At 38.5% G+C, this 19,414-nt stretch overlaps 1 protein-coding gene across 4 annotated transcripts in view; it reads left to right on the top strand.

The window, feature by feature from the left end:
• The window catches only part of SLC25A13 (solute carrier family 25 member 13), a 144,147-nt gene that overhangs the window by 119,126 nt on the left and 5,607 nt on the right, over positions 1–19,414 (top strand). For all 4 annotated transcript variants that reach the window (XM_089533193.1, XM_089533194.1, XM_089533195.1 and 1 more), the window contains 2 exons: positions 2,210–2,350; positions 14,546–14,684. In XM_089533193.1, coding sequence (XP_089389319.1) covers positions 2,210–2,350; positions 14,546–14,684 — 280 coding nt within the window. The remainder of the gene's footprint in view (positions 1–2,209; positions 2,351–14,545; positions 14,685–19,414) is intronic.

Below are 19,414 nucleotides of genomic sequence, written 5' to 3' on the forward strand. Positions count from 1 at the left end.
TATGGATGATACCCACAGTTGCATTTCATTAAAATAAATAGAAGGAAATGGGTCATTGCATACCACTTTCAGAAAATGCTGGACAAAGACAGCCCAGAGTAGCTATTATTGTTATTATTTGGCCATAGATCAGAAACTAATGACTTGACCTGTAATAACTCTGAATAATACCATTGATTTCAAAGGGTTTTATAATAGGAACAGTCATCTTTGCTTTAGTTAACATAACTCACCTGCATCAGGGTCCCTCCATGTGTCTTGAGGAAAATGTTCTGAAGCCCCATGTGCTATGGTGATTGTATGCAAAATAGCTAAAACATATTTTAATTCCACATTTCCATTTTTAATCCACAGTTGTCTCCCAATGTTGACATACCCAACAGTAGCCTTGGGAATATTAATGCAGTTAAAATCAGTTGGAGACTCTAAATGTCCTTGGATGGTATACAAAGGTTTCACTATAGGATGAATCCAGTTGGCATCTCTCTGTCTCATAAGCTGCCCTTCAGCAGGACGGGCAGGAGACACTACAACCTCTCACCTGCAGCCTCCCCTCCCCTTGTCAAAATGTACTTGGGAGGGTTGGAAGACCTAGAGGAGCAGAACATGGGGAAAGGGAAAGGCTGCCAAAGGGAGAAGGGAAAAGGTAGATTCTGTTGAAATTAACCCCTTAGTTATGTTTAATTTTATTCTACTGATTTCCTTCCTCTGTAACCAAGAGCGGACCGAGCTAGATTAATAACCTGCTGTTTCTTGGGGGCATTTTAAAAATTGTTTTCACATTTTCCCTAGGCTCACTCTGATAGGGCACAGATATCATTACTGCGTGGGGATGAATTACAACTTACCCCAACCCACAAATTCCTGTGGCAGCCATTTGGTCCAGGAGCAAAGTTTGGGAATGCCCATGCTGACTGGAGGATTCTGGAAATTAATCCAAAGATTACAATTTCTAATTCTGTTTTTTAAAAAAAAAAAAATCACATAAGGTTTGCAGAGAGGCAGGCAACTTTCCTCCTTTAGTACTAAATACAGTTAGCTTCCAGCACTTGGTGGCCAGCTCCAATGTAGGATACACTAGCCCTCTGCCAAATGCTTGGGTTATTTTGAGAGGAGAAGGGAGTTAATGAGTGAGGCGCAATCCTATATTATATTTTTTGCTAGGACTATTGATTTCTATCCTGAGCTTTCAAAGCCTTTCCTAGTAACCATACATAGGATTAATTTTATTAGTGATGCAAAAATGTTGTTGGTTTAAGAGTGTTGGCAGTGCTACTTTAGGTAAGTGGCCAGATCATTACCCAAACTTTTTTGTATGTGTGTTTTTTAAAGAAAGTTGAGTTGAGTTAGAGCTCTTCGTTTCCTGATTGTGTTCTTGCATTGCTTTTGGGAGAAAATGGAATAAAATAGAACTGCCTTGTGTGTAGAGAAGTCAGGCTCAAATTAGATTAGAAATGTCTGAGTAAAATGTTATTTGGGAATATACATATTTTCAGTTCAGTAAGTTTTTTAAAAGTGTAGGAAATTAGTTATTGTAAATACATATGTTCCACAGCACTTTTTGTCCAGGTGCCAAAATGGGAGGCAGGATAGAGAACTTTGGCAAGACTTATTTATTTAGTAAAATATTGTAGCTTCTGTCCAATTTCAGTTCTGTTTATTTAATAATTAAGTTTTTAAAATGTTTATAACTTAATTTTGCTTTATTACTGGCTTCTCAGTATAGTTTCCTTTTACCAAAGATTTTTTTCAACCAAAATTGTTTGCTGATAAAGCTGTAGTAGCACCTGTTTTTCTTAGGACTCCTTAGTTCATAATGTCAAAAGATCTGGTCACTAGCAGACCATAAACCAATTATATATAAAATACTTAAGTGCCAACAGTTGAACTTTCACTGGACATCCTCCATCCATTCCCATAAACGAACAACAGAATTAACAGCATCATTAAAATATATACAATAGTATTGCTTGGGAAATTGTTCTTTCCTCTATAATGGGGCTGGGGAATCTTGGGCCTGTTAAATGTTTTGGATGACAATTTTCACAGTGCCTTGCCAATGACCATGCTGGATGCAAATTCTGAGAGCTAAAGGTTCCTCACCATTGTACTTTACTGCCGTGATTGCATACTCACAATGTTGTTTGTGTGTGTGTGTGTGTGTGTGTTTGTTTGTTTGTTTGTTTGTTTGTTTGTCTGTCTCCCCCAGGCTGGAGGATCTCAAGTGATTTTCACAAACCCACTAGAAATTGTCAAGATTCGCTTGCAAGTTGCTGGAGAGATCACAACTGGCCCACGTGTTAGTGCCCTTACTGTGCTGCGAGACCTCGGATTTTTTGGCCTGTACAAGGTAACATATTTTGGTTATATGTTTTCATTGGAGCTGTACATGAGAGAGATAACTAATATATTTCACAAGAAAAAGAAGGAGGGAATCTTAATATCTTAAAATTCTGTTAAAAGAATGCAAGTTCTTTTAGCAAGAATTGCACGTGCTGGTGTTGTTTCTTTGAAAAAAATGTTGCTGTTAACCACTCTTGAGTCAACCTCATCTCATGGTGACCCTGTGGATGAGATATCTTCAAGACCCTCTATCCTCCACTGCTCTGCTCAGGTCTTGTAGATTCAGGCCTATGATCTCCCTGTCATGCGGTCTTCCTTTCATTCTTTCCCAGCATTATTGTCTTTTTTAATTAATCTTGCATTCTTGTGATGTGGCCAAAGTACAACAGCCCCAGTTTGATATCTTGGTTCCAGGGAAAGTTGAGGTTTGATCTGTTCAAGTGACCATTTGTTTATCTTTTCAGCTGTCCACTGAATTCTCAGCACTCTTCACCATCACCACATCTCAAATGAGTTGATTTTTTCCTTTTGGCTTTCTTCACTGTTTAGCTCTCACATCTGTACATGGTGATGAGGAATATCTTTACTCCTTAGGATATTGTCTAGTTCTTTCACCTTCCTATTTCTAGTACTGTATTCTTATTTCTTGACTGCACTCTCTGTTCTGATCAGTGTTTGATCCAAGGTATGGGGATTTTTTAAACTACGTCAACTTCTACATTATCTTGTTCGTATTTATGTAGGTTCTCCATAGTCATTATTTTTGTTTTCTTTTTGTTCAGTAGTAAGCCTGCCTTTGCACTTTCTTTCTTCACTTTCCTTCATAATTGTTCCAAGTCTATGATATTTTCCACTAGTATTAAGGTGTCATTTGCGTATCTTAGATTGATGTTGTTCCTTCCTCCTATCTTCGCTCCTCCTTCTTCTGAGTCTAAACCTGCTCTTAATGGTATTTACTGCATATGAGATGAACAAATAGAGTGATAGAAGGCATCCTTGCCTCACCCCTTTGCCATATGCAAATAAAATAAAACCTAACTATATCCTAATTCTAGAACTACCTAAGGGCCCATCAGTACTTGAACAGACTGTAGGTATCATCAGTCTCCCTTTGCTAGACCTGCTTGTACACCCTCATACATGGATTTAAATCAGTGTTATAGCTCAGTTCCAAAAACTTTTATTAAAAAAATAAGTAATCTGCTATGTCTCTTGTCTCTCTACATGTTCCATCTGTCACAGAGAAATGTCATTCTTGTCAGAGATTTTACTATTTCCTCCTTCATTCAAGTCCTCTGATGTCAGAGTTCTTCTGATTGCTACCAGCTAAATTGCTGTGATGTCTCAGAACCTTTGTCCAGTCTGACTGAGCCAGGCAGCTGTGCACCTTGGATGAAATGAAGAAGCTTCATTTTCAGAAGGACCTGACATTTTATTTGATCCTTGGAAATGCACATTTCCCCACACTGCCATTGCAAGGGAAGCTGTTCCAAGGCCAGTCAGAATAGAAAAACAGAAGCAAGACTATGGGTTGAGTGCTTTCATCCTTCTCCTGCTTTTCTACTCCCAATTTTACCTCTTCTATAGCAGCTGTTCAAGCAAAACAAAGGACTATAGAAACATAGATGTATGTGTGTAATGCTTCCAGTGCTCCACATATTGATTGCAAATATGGAAACATACTGCAATAACCAGATTATAATAATGGAATATAATAATAATGTCTTTCACAGCAGCAGCAGCAGCAGCAATAACAACATATCCCTTCTTGGTGATTGAAGCAGAATATAAATCTAGACTATAAAGCTCTAGGGTTAAGTTAGTAGTGCAGAATACATTGTTTTTATAGTGGACATGGAGATGCTCTCTTACATTTTACTTCTGTCAGTGATGGTGGTAACTACTCTGCCAAATCAAGAGTTAGTTCTACTCATAGTGGATGTTTTTATGGGGCTGTTCTCCTTCCATTAGTGGTAAGTGAGCCTATGTGGTCAAGGGAAACATTCACTCATTTGACAAAATAGCTATAACTACTGCTAATAAATTCTTTTGTGGCTTGTCATGTAAACACATCTGAGTGGAGTTAACGTTGGTTGCATACCAGCTTTGCTATGTCTGCTGTCTTGAAACGATTGTATATATATGTGCAGTAAATTTTTGGAAGTCTTTAAAGAGGAGAGTTGACGAAGAAGGGATTAAAAAATGAAGTGACTCCGTGTCTATATTGCTTCACCATTTTTATTAACTCAAGTCTATATTCCTCTGTTCCTATCATAATTTGAGAAAATCATCTTGAGTGAGTTGAAAATGTTAGGGTTCCCCCCCCCCCTTTCTTTTTTCCTTTTGACCTGGCAAGCATAATTTGTGTGGCTGAATGGGAATCTGGAAGCTTATATCATATGGAGAGGCTCCCTGTAACTTGTGTTACACTGCTGCTGGGGGGGCAAGTATTTACAAGTGAAGGGGGGGGAAATATGTTAAACACTTCTCTGCATTCCTGAGACTATGCAGCCTTTCAAGGTGAATGTTGAAGTAAGAACGTTAAATTCTAAAGCCTTGGTGGTGGTTTTTTTAAACATAAAACCATAACTTTGAAGCTATGCCAACCTTAAAACATGAATTAAAAGTAAACTAATTATATCTTCCTATGATGGACTGTATATGAAATCCGTTCGTGCTTATGTTGTGTTTTAGATACCGTTGTTGTGCATAGGATTCCAGAGTCATTGTGAAGTGTATGAACATTATTAGCTACAGGTATTCTGATATAAGACAGATGTTTAATTCAAAAAGTATAACTTGATACCCAAGCTAGCTTTGCTCTGAGCTTGGCATTGTTTAATCACAAATGTAATATCTGTTGTATGTTTTGTGTTTCTTAAAATTCTTTTTCAAAAAAGCAGCTGCAAGGAGGAGAATAGCCCAGTTTGGATCTGGACTGCACCATGGAGAGAGCATAAAAACCTTTGTCTCTGTGCCATTGGCCTAACCTAAATTGATCATTCCTTAAAACTAAAGAAGAGAAAGCTGGTTGAATTGACCCCACACCTGTCATGCTGAGTTAGGAAGGGCAGAGGTGTGTGTGTTTGGCGGGGGGGGGGGGGGACTTTACAGCAGTCAAGTGAGAGAGTGGCTTACCTAAATATGGGCAGGGTTTGTGGCATTCCCATTTTTAGAGGTGAAAATGGATGTACCCAATGGCATATAAGCAATTGACATTTGTTTTTTAATGGGTAGTGTCATATATGAAGAGGCGTGCAACTTTTGGCCCTCTTGATGTTGTTAGATTACAACTCTACTCAGCACTATTCTGGTAGCCAATGGTGAGAGATAATGAGAGTTGTGTAATCCAACATCTGGAGAGCCACAAACTCCACATTCTTGGTATATGGCAAGGATATAGAGCTTGTGCAGCTGCATGAATCCTTGATGACGTAGCTGATTTGATTAGTCCTGGAATAAGATGATCAGAGTAAATAGGAGGGCAGTGCTGGATTTATATTCAAAAAGATCATGGAAAATTGGGGATGTGCTCCATTGATTGTCCATTGTCACTGGCTGTCTCTGTTGGCTGAAGAGGTTAATGTGACTTGCTACTTTGTATGTCCGGCCTATCAAGTTGCTGCTGTGAAAATAGGGAAACCATAACCAAAGGTACCAGATTTACAAAGCGGGGTATAAATACTTGATTGAATGATCATCATTCAGCAGAACAAAAAGCTGCTTATTCTCGGCATTTTTATGCGCCTTCATTATATTTTTGTTACAAAATATATTTATAGGAAAGGAGATTAAATTAGTTATTTGCAAGTCACTTTCGAATAAACATCTTTAGAGTGTGCTATAATTCTTTTTATTCATTTATATCTAATTATGTGCTATACCACCTCTATCCACTGGCCTTAAAAATGTCACACCGTTACAGTTTGAATTGCTAAGAATAAAACAGAATTATAGAGACATAAAACATGATTTCCTAAAGCTAGCATTATTGTGTATTTTAAAAAGAAATAAATGCTCTCTAGCATGTGTAGGTTATTAGCTTAGAAATGTAAAAACATTGTTTGCCTGAGGTTTTATATTTTATTATATGTTTGCAGAGAGATTACTTACTGGTATGTGTTTTTGTTAACAAATCAGCTTGAAGAGTAGCCTTCAAATACTTTCGGATTATTTTCCCTTCAGTTTCTTCTTCTTCTTTCTTAATCCACAAACAATTTTGAATTGCTCTATCATTAAGACCTTTCTTAAGTTAACTATTATTATTACAGTGCAGTTTAATTTTTTTTATCAGACATTTAAAAGCAAGCAGCACTGTGCTGAACTTTGGAATTGGAAAAATATAATCCCTCTAAGGTCAAATTACTTTTTAGGGTTAGGTGCACTGAGTTTATGGCACCCAAGCAGCAAATTCAGTATAAACTAGGAAAATAATTCAGAATAGTAGTCAAACTACAACATTTCCTGAAACTTCTTTAAACAATCCGTGTAGTTATCACTTTGTCAGTAACAGCTAGTATCTGTTTTTAATTTTTGTAAGATGCTTTAAGTCCTAGACTGGAAAAGGGCTTGTTATAACAGCAACAATAATGTGTTTATATTCATAATATACTAGAAAAATAGGTGAATCCAGCCAAAATGTGAATACTCAAAGCTGCCCATTTTATGTTCTTAATTTATATTTGTAGAATAATATTTTCTTGAGTGATTTGGACATACATTTTAATTCTGTGGGATATTGAAAATGGGAGCACACAACCAATTCTTTCTCTGTCCTGAAATGCCAACCTAGACTCTTAAATCTGTAACTGAGGCTTTTGAAGCAAGACAAGGTGAGGTGGAGGGAAGGAGGGGGTGCCCAGGAGTGGATGGAGATGCTGCCGTATATCCGAATTGGAAGGGTTAAGTTGCCAGTGAAACCCAAGAGGAATGCTAACGGATCAAGAAATGACATGCTACCTATTGTTTGTTGCTATAGGATCAAAATAACAATTATACATGCCAAATAAATTCTAAACCTGTAAGGTCGCAAAAGAAGGGATGGCGGTAAGTACAGGTGCCAGAAGCATTAAATAACCCTCTCAAACAAGGTGCACTACTGTTGTCTTGAATTCTGTGAGGTTCCCCCAGTCTGGCATTTCCCCCCCTCCACAAGACAATGTGCATTCACTGCAGGAGACGAGGTTAAGCCTGAGTCTCCCAGACCTTCTGGCTCCTTGTGCCCAACCCTGACACAGAGGTGCCTTTGTGAGTGTAATTACCCTCCCTCCCCTTGTAGTAGAAATAGTTTATTTAGATCCTTATTTTTTTTCCTGCAGGTAAGGCTGGAATAAGCAGGAATTAGCATGCTAAAGAACCTGCCCTAGCTCTGACTTCTGAGTTGATTATCTGCAACTTCTGACAATCCTTTTTACCTCTATTGGTTTGTACTCCAAGATGCAATTCCAGATTAAAGGCTTGAGGGCTTATTATTAAGAAGTGAAGGAAGGTGAGGAGTCAATTAGCAGGTACGGTGAAGGTGTGCAAGGCACGATGCAGAGGCTTTTCCTACAACAGCATTTCAGAAGCATATCCCTGAGCTGCCAGAATAAGCTCAGGTAGATGCAGAGCTTGGAAAGTTTTGTTTTAAAGAAGTTAGTTATTATTTTTCAAAGCTCTCCCCCTAACAGTTTGTTACTATTGTAATTGCAGTTTTTAAAAGTAGTGCTTCACTTTTCCATTCCTCAAAAATAATTAGTTACCTTACAGTTACTTCAAGATAAATTTGAATGCTACAAGCCACTGGCCTGTAGTCTTCTAGTCCAGTGCTTGTTTGATATGGGGAACCTGCAGGGTTTGTTCTCTCTCTCTCTCTCTCTCTCTCTCTCTCTCCCTCCCTCTCCCATAATGCTCCAAATACTGCCAATGTATTTGTGCCCATTGACTACAACTGTTTTTTCTTAGAAATGGCTACCATTTTGGGTAACACTGGTGCAATCTACATTGTCATCACCTCAGCCTAGGGTGGCAGTTCAAGACAGAACCTGAGTTAGCACCAGAACCATGTAATATTCCTCCTTTATCATTTAGCCCCATAAGTACAAAAGTGAAAAATGGTTATAATCACAATGGAAAGAAAAGAGTAAGATTATCCATAGTTAAATTGCAGTCCTACTGTGATACAATACCTTTGTTATTATGACAAGAAATTAATTACACATAACTAGTTATTTTCAAGTTTTGGGTACATAATCCTAATATTTTACCAGGAACTAATATTAAGGGTGCCTTTAGGGTTTTTACACAGTGTGAACATCAAAAAGGTGTGAAGACTAAAGTAAAGGTAGAATTAGGTAAAGACTTAATTTAGAAACAAATTTGACTAAAATCCATGAGAGTTTGCTTCCCATTAAACTTTCAGAGTATTGTGGAGTAAAGATTTCTTTAACCTTGCAAGATGCTATGGCCATTCTCCCTTAAGCCTTCCTAATTGGCATTAGCTGGTTGCAGGTGATTAACTTGAAGTTAAATGAGGCCTGCTGTTAAACATGCTTTCCCAGACTTTCAAACAGAGGGGAAAGAGGAAACTTTAGACTGTTGAGATATTGGAACAGAGCCAAAGTTGGTGGTTAATAAAGTGGATCTAAAGTTTTGATCCAGCTTTGTTTACATAGAAACCAGCTGAAGTTGGCAGATTATTTTCTTTCTTAAATCTGAAAGCAAGTTACTTGAGGGTTTCTTTAAAAGCATGTTTTTTTGTTCTTTGCAGAGAGACTACTGTAAAAATGAAAAAATAGCAGTAGGGTAGGTGTCATCATTCCTTCATTAGAATTTTGGTCTTGATTCATGCAGGAAACATGGCATGTTGTGGTTTTGGAAAGAACTAGATAGATAGATAGATAGATAGATAGATAGATAGATAGATAGATAGATTCTTTTTACTGTGTCCACTTTTGTTTTGTTGTCCATAGCCAAATTCCTACCCAAGCATAAATATAGAAGAGATAGGCATTTTCATTATCTTCTTAGCCCTAGAGTTTTGATGAACCCGCATGAGGAGGTTGTACAGTAAATATGAATGAATACTTGCCCTTGGCAAGTATTTTAAAAGCCAAGTGTTCCTTGGTTTTTAAAATTGGATAGAGCTAAGAGGATGCACCTGGCCAATCTTAACATCAAGGTGAAGTATTAGGCAAACATCATGAGGGGCCCATACCCTTCAGAGCTTTAACAGTCTTAGTCAGCATTTTGAACTGTAATGGAAACAAAAGGCATCTGGTATTTATAATGACAGCAAGAAAATGAAATAAAACTAATGAACTCTGCTGTGCTGCAAAGACAAGCAGCATGGAGATTCAGTCAGCCTTTTGGGGGAGAAGAAAGTGTATTTGCTCATCTCCAGCTTTATACCTGCCCCACAAATCGAAACAACACTTGGTTAGCAAATTTGCCTGCTGCTCAAATATATCCCATAAGGGAATTTGTCTGTATGGATTATGTCAGCCTTGCAGGGGCTACTATTCTGAATCCGGTTAGGCATACATATGGTTTTATAAATTATTGCAGGGTGGCAGCTGTAATTGTTCACTTAAATTTTGGGACAAAGGAGATTGAGCCATAGGTGTACTTGTTTCTTATAATCCATATTCTGGGGGGGGGAATGTGAATTTATTGTCTGAGTGTGACCCTTGTATAGGCAAAATGTCATTATCCACACAAAGACAGAAAGGTATCAGCAGGCCAGGGGAAACCTGAGGGTTTTTTTTTTAATTGTACAATAAATTTGTGGGGAGATGGAAGGAGAGGGGATGAACAGCATAATGAGGAGTTAGCATGCTCACTGGGCATGGAGTGCTGACTTTCTGTTGACTGGGGGGGAGCATCTCTTTGTGTAAAATAGAATATCATGGGAAAGAACATGGCTGGTTGGATGGCTGGAATCGTGAGAAGAACCACTCTGTGTGGCAACATACTATTGCAGGCACCATGTGCTTACATGGAAGAACAGGTTTGCTGATATTACTGTATCAAGGCCAACTTACAAGGCCAAATATGGCCATACCAGTGGTAGCTGGTGGATTGAATAATACTACTACTAATAAGTTTATTTGTATTTTCCCACTTCTCCCAACAGATCGAAGCGGGATTACAACCAGAAATCTCCATACAATGGCAATCATATCTAAAATACACATCATAAAAACATCAAACAATATAAAATCTCATTACAGCAATCACAGGGCAGCAGTCAGGTTATGCCATTTTAACCAGAAGTGGGGTTGAGTGAAGTGGTGAATCCCCTCTGTGTTTTAGTCCAAATTTTAAATGAGCTATTGAAGATGACCTTGAAAGTCACACTCTCTCACCTAAGAGGGAGGCAAGAGCAAAATGCTCTGAACAAATTCTGCCAAGAAAACCCTGTGATAGATTCATCTTAGGGTCACAGTAAATCAGAAATGACTTGAAGGCATACAACATTGAAGATGAAGAAAATGCTTATTGTTTATTATGTTCAGCACCTTGGATAGTTCACTTAAACCATGGAGTGGCTTCAGTACCCTACTGACTTTATTTATTTATTTATTTATTTATTTATTTATTTATTTATTTATACCCCGCCCTTCAGCCCTAAAGGCTATCAGAGCGGCTTACAATTATTATTTTTCATTAGACGGTTACCGTCATTTCCCCCCTCCCCCCTTCCCTCCCTCCCCCCTTCCCCATTTAACCCACCTATCCCTTCTTCCCCTCCTCCATCCCCAAGGTCTTAGACCTCGCCCATGGCTTCTATTAGCCCTCCAGGAGGGGGGGGGGGAAGAAGCCATCTCTCCGATGTGTGGTCCATTTCTTCCTCCTGGTTGTTTATTATTAATCTCTCCTGTCATGTCCTTTTTTAAAAAAAAGAAGAAAGTGAAGAAAAAGAGAAAATTATAGAATAGCAAAAAAGTCAACGTCCTTGTCCTTGTTTTCTATCATTCCTTGGCTCCTCCAGCTGCACCCTTGTCGCTCTCTCCTCCTTGCTTGGCCAGATCCAATTGCTCCAACAGCTGCAATCCTTGCTCCATGGAGAAAATCTTGTGCTGCTTTCCTTTCCATTGAAATTTCAAAAATACAGGATAGCCCCAACTGTATCTTATTCCATTTTTTTGCAGAACTGCAATACAAGGCTTAATGCTTCTTCTCCAACTAATAGTCTCTGGACATAAATCATTGTAAATTTCAGTTGTGGTAGTTCCATATTTCAGTCCTCCTGAGAGTTTCCTGATTTCTTTCATTAACTGATCTTTCTTGTAAAAACTTATTATTTTCATGATTACATCTCTAGGGGTCAAGCCCCTTTTAACTGTTGATGCTCTGTGTAGTCTTTCCACTTCCTCCTCTGCCCAAGTCATCTGAGGGACAATGCTTTGTAGCCATTTAAGGATTTCTGTTTTTAATGATCTGGATGTTTCATTTGGTAACTCAGGAAAGCCTCGAATGCGGATATTATTCCTTCTGTTACGATCCTGCAAGTCAATAATTTTCCTTTCCAGCTGGTCCAATCTGGTTGAATGTTCCAAAGTTATTTTTTGTTGATCTTTCTGTTGACTTTGTATTAATTGGACTTTTTTATCCACTTGTTCAATTTCTTTTGTAATCATCTGAAAAGATTTGTTCATTTCACCCATAATTGTCTTAGTTATAGTTTCTGTTAAAATAGCATTATTTTTAATTATCAACTCGTTCATGGTCTCAAAACCTTTGTTTTGGTTTTCAGTGAGAGTTTTTTCTAACCATATCTTTATTTCTTCTTGTTTTGGCTCTGTTCCCGGAACTTCACCATGTTCTTTAGGTCTAGCTCCATTTTTTTCCCACTGCCTCCATAGACGTTGTCTTTTTCATTTCTTTATTACAAGTTCCAAGCTTCTCTTGTGAACTTATTCTTTGCAAACGACTATAAGCCTTATCGGAAGGGTGTTGTTTAGACTCTCTTCCCCAGTTTATCACTGTTTGTTTGAGTTCCTTTTTTTTCTTTTGGCTTTTAGACATCTACCAGCAATCCAAGCGTCCGCTCGGCTGACAAACCTCTAGCCGGCAATGCCGTATGTAAGATTGCTGTTTATTTCTCTTCCTTCCCTTTAAAACTTTAATTAAACAGTTCCAATCTGCTCTCTTCCCTTTCCAATATATTTATTTGCAGTTACTCACAGTTTTTTTTTCTCATTAGGAGAGATTTTTTTAGCTTTTTAGGCTTTGCTTTCAGGAGCGGTCGATCTTAGCTGCTCACACCATCGCTTGTGGCTCCTCCCCCCAGACGAATGAATGTGTCTTAAAGGAAATAAATCCTGAACTCTCGCTAGGAGCCAAAATGGCTAAACTTAGGCTATTGTACTTTGTCATATTATGAGATGAAAAGACTCATTAGAAAAGATGATAATGCTTGGTGAAATGGAAAGCAGTAGGAAAAGAGGAAGGCTACATTTCAAGTGGATTGTCTAAATCAAGGACCTGAGCAGAGCTGTTGATAATAGGATGATGTGGAGGTCTCTCATTCATGAGTTTGCCATAAGTCAAATCCAGTTCAAAGACATTTAACAATGAGGAAATTAGATGCATAAATGTTGATATTAGTGTAGAAATGCGAGATGCTTATGCATCTTTAAAGACACATGATGGACATATGCATGGATGAGAAAGCACCTGTTGTCTTTAATTCTGCAATACCAACCCACTACATGTTTTGCTTTGGGCTTCCCTGCTGAGGTAGGCCTTTCATATTTTGTTGTATAATAACTCTCATCAGGTTGACTAGCCATAGGATGCTACATTGTATGGTCTCTAAAGAGAGATCTTAGAGTCAATTCTTGTTGTTGTTTCCTTCATCATTGCTTTTGTGTGCTCTTTTATGTTTTCTCCTGTACACTATAGCTAAGTGATACATTTAAAATTCCTTAAAAATGAACAAATATATCTATAAATCAGACTAAATAAAGAAAAGGATGGAAATTACACTAACATCTCAGTTTGTTGAGTTAATTAATAAGAGTCTTTCAATAAGCACGTTATTTTGTTGGTAATTTCTCTTTCAGGATAAGTAATTTTAAATATTAAGAATTACTTCTTACATTCTCCTTTTAACCAATCAGTTATATTAGGACTATTTCTGTTCTGCCAGAACTGGACAGTATTTATTTTGATTATAATGAAGCAATCATTTGTACATCAACACATTTTACAGTCTTCTTCTAATAATAATGTAGCTTTGGGGTTTCTTGATAAATTATATCCTGTGAGAAAATCAATTATCAATAGTACTGAATTCCAGAAGTTCTAAAAAATTTCTGCATTCCACCAAATTACTCTTCACTGGGACTAGTAGACTGAATAAAGTATAAACGTTTTCTTTTAAGATTGAAACTGATTAATAATCTTAGAATTATTTAAATCAACATTTTCATTATTTTGACTGTACCGAGTGATTATATTTGTTTGTTTTTTATCCCATTTATCCTAATAGTTTGGACACATACAAAAAGTTGCTATAAGTGCTACTTTTTAAAACCTGGCTTGGGGGTCTCTTGTCTTTTTGGAAATTTTGGGTGTGTTTTTTCCTGGTATAATAAACCAAAGGCAAGCTCAGTTTTCATGAATCATTTCTATACATTCCATAAGCAAAGTAATCCTTTTGTAAGTCTTTTTTTTCTTTTGCTTCCAAAATTGCCACAAACAGCTGGCAGGAAGACAAATTTGTGTAAGCTGGTTGACATCAGAAAGTTAAATCTGTGTTAGATTGTGAACACCGTTTTAAAAAAGGAAATGAAAGCAAGGAATCATAGAATCATAGAGTTGGAAGAGACCGCAAGGGCCATCCTGCCATGCAGGAAATCCAAATCAAAGCATCCCCAGCAGATGGCCATCCAGCCTCTGCTTTAAAGGCCTCCAATGAAGGAGACTCCACTACACTCCAAGGAAGTGTGTTCCACTGTCGAACAGCCCTTACTGTCAGGAAGTTCTTCCTAATGTTGAGGTGGAATCTCTTTTCCTGTAGCTTGCATCCATTGTTCCCGGTCCTGTTCTCAGGAGCAGCAGAAAACAAGCTTGCTCCCTCCTCAATATGACATCCTTTCAAATATTTAAACAATATTTTAAGTTATTACCTGCTTCAGTGCTTGGAATCTTCTTCTGACCCTGTATAGAGTATAAGCTCTCTCTGTTTTTGGTCTTTTATTTTTTCCTCTCCTAGGGAGCCAAGGCCTGTTTTCTTCGTGACATTCCCTTCTCTGCCATTTACTTCCCCTGTTATGCTCACATGAAATCTGCTTTTGCAAGTGAAGATGGACGAGTAAGCCCTGGATCTTTGCTTTTAGCTGGAGCAATAGCTGGTAAGTAGCTGCTTTTGTTGTGACTGTATACCTCTTGTTCTTTGGAGGCCTCGAATGAGTTGGATACTGGAACTGGTTAAGCAGTATCAAGCTGGATAAGAAACTGCAACTCTGGCTTGATCTACCAGTGGAATTTATTTGTTCCAGTGAGCTCAAGGCCATGTACATAAGGTCTCCTCATTTTTATCCTCATAGCAACCCTTTGAGGTAGGTTAGGCAGAGAGATAATGGCGCGTTACACACAGCCATAAGGGACGTCCTTAGGACGTCCCATTTTGAAAAAGGGGCATCTCTTCCAGACACCCCTTACCCTATTACGCACAGAGTCTGTAACAAATGGTGGTGGCCGTTCCACATGGCCGCCGCCATATTGATGTAGCGGACGCTCTGCATCCGCACGTCGCAGCCCGGAAGTGACGCCGCGAGTGCGCGCTTTGGCACTTGCAGCATCTCTTCCGGGTTGCCGGAAGGAGCACGATTTTCGCACTCCTTCTTTGCAGCACGGAGGAGTCACGCGGTTTGGCTGCTGCGACTCTTCCACGCTGCAACCGGCAGTGGCCCGAGACCGCCCCTTTTGGGCGGTCTGTAACGGGCCAAAGATTGGCTTAAGGGCACTTTTTCAACTGTGGATTTGAATCTGGGTATTTCCAATCCTAACCCAGCACCCTAATCAGTATGAAGCAGTGATTCTTACTTGTCATGTTTATGAAATTGCCATATGAGTTGAAATGGTGAGTGGTTTTGAAAAATCAATTTTACTATTAGTCAAACTAGAAAAAAAATTCCATGACACTCATGTACTGAGGCCTTAAATGCCTTTCAGTTCTCCTTGTAAACCTATGCACAGAGGTTCATACCCTCCAGCATGTGTCATACCTGAACCAGGGGACATGGCTATAATAAGAGCTTTCTGGGAAATGACATCAAACTTACTTCCTTTCCATTTATTAAAAGGTGGAGATATAAAATGGGTAGGCAGACAGTGTTAGCAAAATAAAAGGAGATATATTTTCACACATAGTATCAATTGTAGAATCTTTGCCTCATGCAGATGTAAGCAGCACACAAACATGAGCAGTTGTTTAAGAGCCTGAGATGAATATGGGAGATGGGTCTATCAAGTGGCTTCATTTTTTATAGATGATATAAATCTGTCAGGTGTATACAGTACAAGCCAAATGTTAGTGGTCTGTAACAGGGTTGGCTGTTGCCTTTTGTTGTGATTGGAAACCCTTCTGATTATTTGAAAAATGCCACTAAAAATTCTTAACTTTCTGCCAGCTTAGCCAAACTCTCCAACCACCATCTGAACCAAAGACATGTTTTAAGATTTTCAGGCTTTTGGAAGTCATCCCGTACCAAAGGAGAGTGTGCTGTTGGTATTGAAATCCAGAGCAAAGATGCTGTCTGTTCAGAGGGTAACCTTAGTTGATCTTTCAGGCTTTATGATGAGCTCTGTAACCAAAAACTAAAATGCTGCTGAGAACACAGTAATAAACTGCAGGATATACTGGGAAGCTGGAGTAATCTGTTAGTGTAAATTGACCTTTATTGGTGAATGATCTAGTGCTTATGCACAGTTAGCATAAATTTGCTAGTCTCCATTTGTGGCTACTTTGATTTATAATTTTCAACCTTCATATCACATGTTGTATGAGATGATAGCTTTGAATGTGACAATGACAGTTATAAGAGCTGTCTTACCCAGGTGAACATACTGGGTGGAGGGAAATGGCTGGAAAGGTCAAAATGTGTTTTTTTAATGTCTTCATTACTGGTTGAAATTTGGATGTCATTTCAAAACAGAATCCAAGTAAATGCCACCATCAGGTGGAGACTATGCCACTATAATGAAAGATAAGCCATTGACCCCAGTGACCAGTGTCATAAATATATTTAACTATGGGTGGGGGAAAGAAATCTCTCTTTTTAAAAAAATTATGCATGAAATAAAAATGGTTTAGGTCATTGTTGTTACACAGAGTGTCCGCAAGCCAGCATAGGCTTGAAGCAGTATATTTGAAAAGCTGCATACAAGGCTATCTAAAAGGTGAAGGCCCTGTTATTATGACAGATAATAGAGAAATGTAATGGCTCTGGGGAAACATTGCCTCTTTTGCATGGAATGAAAAGACAAGCAGAAAATGGTTCTTTTCTCACCTGCTGAGAAGCAGCTAAAAGGGACTCTGTGAACAGTTCAGAATTCTGCTCTTCCATCCGCATTCCATCCCTTTTTTGTATTCTCTCTCCCACTACCCTAGAAAGGTCAGCATGGTTCTTTTTGGTCTTTAATACAAATAAAGTTTTTCAGCTAATTACTTCTCTTTCTGAAATGGAATTGACCACTCCCTGCAATTGGTTGTGCTTTGCTACAAGAAATACAGAATGCCCTGGAAAGAGTTCTAGACAATCTCTTTCACACATTTTTTTTCTTGCAATGTTTTTATACTCAGCCTGTGTGCTCTTAAAGAGTCCGGGATGTAATATCCGGTGTTCTATACAGCCAAATAATCTTTGCAACCAGAAAATCCACTTCTGCCTCTGATAGCTATAGTGATCCAAGATATTAGTGCACTTGCTTGTTCCATTTGAGAGAGAGAGAGAGAATCATGGAGCTTCCCTTTTCCCAAGCATCAAAAGGGAATACTCTCATTTCATATGCAGGAGATAGAAAACTCTCTCCTGACATCAGGCAAATCATGCCGATGCAAAATTTTCCTATTAACTGATTTCCTATTAACTCACTCACTTAACTCATTCACTTTCTATGAGATTGTGAGGTATAGGCTTTTTCTCCTCAGATTTCAGGCAGCATTCTGATAGCTTTGGGTAAATTTCTTCCCTTGGTATTGACAGTAGGGTCCATCAAGTTTCTTGCTCTTAGAAGAGCCGAACGTGGGCATAATTCATTACAAATAATGACTTACTGGCAAAGTAATGCCTCATTTCCCCGATTTGAAATACCTATGAGTTACATTATGATTGTAATATAATGGCAGAAAACTTCACTCAGTTATAATGTCACTGCTTTTTCTACTTCTGTTGTTCCTTTGCTCAAGTAAGCTCCACTGAGGTCCAAAAACACACTGCAGAAATGATCCAGTTTGAGACCACCCTGGCTCAGTGCTAGGGAATCCTGGGAACTGTAGTTTATTGTGGCATCAGTGCTCTGACAGGGAAGGCTAAATGTCTCACAAAACTTTTCCCAGGATTCCCTAGCATTGAGTCAGGGCAGCTATAGCGGTCTCAAACTGGATTATTTCCACAGTGTTTTGGATCTTGGTTGAATTACATGAAACTTTCTTCCATTTTAAGTGTGCACAGTTTTCAAGCAGTGATTTCTAAATGATTCTGAAAATAGCCAAGACTAACCTCCAGAAGCAGGCAACAGATGTAAATATTAATAAATAATCAATATTCTATAAGCAGTTGCTAAAAGTTAAAGGTAAAGGTTATGGTAACCGAATGTAGGGGTGGTGCTCATCTCCGTTACTAAGCCGTAGAGCCAGCATTGTCCAAAGATGATTCCAGTGGTCATGTGGGCAGCATGACTGCACCGAATGCCATTACCTTCCCACCAAAATAGTACCTATTTATCTACTTGCATTTGTGTGCTTTTGAACTGCTAGGTTGGCAGAAGCTGGGACTAGTAACAGGAGCTCACCTCATCATGCAGCACTCAGGCCTCAAACTGCCAACCATCTGATTGTCAGAACTGGTGTCTTCACCACTAAGCCACCGCTACTTAGTTACAAATACATAACTATGGCCCAGAGCAGACTGGCATGAAAAAACAACCCGAGTCCACTGCAGTCGAAAGTGGGTCAGATGCCCACTGTCCGCATGGTTCACTTCCAAGGTGTGCCGTGAACACAGGCCAACTGGTGCTGCCAGGATTTAGATTATATTGGAGGTTGGGGGCAGGTCTGGGCATGCTGGATGTATTTTATTATTAATAATTATCTCTGATTATAACCTCTCATTTTGTACTGTGGACCAGCAGCTTATAATGCAGAGATTTTTTAAAAAAAACACCCTTATTTTAGTTGCTTTTGAGAAACAAATTACTTCTCAAAATTGAAGCTATAATGGTAGCTATAGGAAGCACAACTTATAGCTTTTTAAAAAGTAACTTTCCAAGCCTTGGGGAAGGGCATTTCTCCAAGCCACTGATAGGCCCTTTCTAGTATTGGAAGTGCACGGTTCAGGCAAAACTCCACAGATAATTAGACAGCCTTTTTCAGTTAATCTGGAGGACCATTGATCCACAACTGCTTTAAAACATTTGTTGAAGGAGCTGAAATTTTGAATTTATGACTTCGCAAATAACTGTGTTATTGTTCATATATGTCTGTGATGATTTTGCAAGTACTCATGTTGTTAACATTTGCACTACAGCTTTATTCTAGTTCCTCAGTGCTGGGACCCTTTTTATTGTGAAAGGAGTATGTTTCTCGGATAGAAGTTTAGTAATAGTAAGACCATTCCCTGATAAATGAATACTGGGGTACATTCAAATTTTATCTTCCAGCCAACATCTGTAAATTTACAATGAGCCAATTACATGATGCACCATATTGCAGTGTTCAATGTGTACTATGAAATGAGTTCTTTACTTGTAAAAATGTTCTTAAACTGAGTATATTTGCTTGTTTAGGTTCCCTGTGCTTGTTAATAAGTTTGGAATATATTGCTCATATTATCTGCTGCAGCACTCAGGATTTTGTTTA

Source organism: Sceloporus occidentalis, unplaced genomic scaffold, assembly GCF_023333645.1.
Source record: "Sceloporus occidentalis isolate IW3139 unplaced genomic scaffold, rSceOcc1.0.p SCAF_7, whole genome shotgun sequence".
Classification (NCBI taxonomy): domain Eukaryota; kingdom Metazoa; phylum Chordata; class Lepidosauria; order Squamata; family Phrynosomatidae; genus Sceloporus; species Sceloporus occidentalis.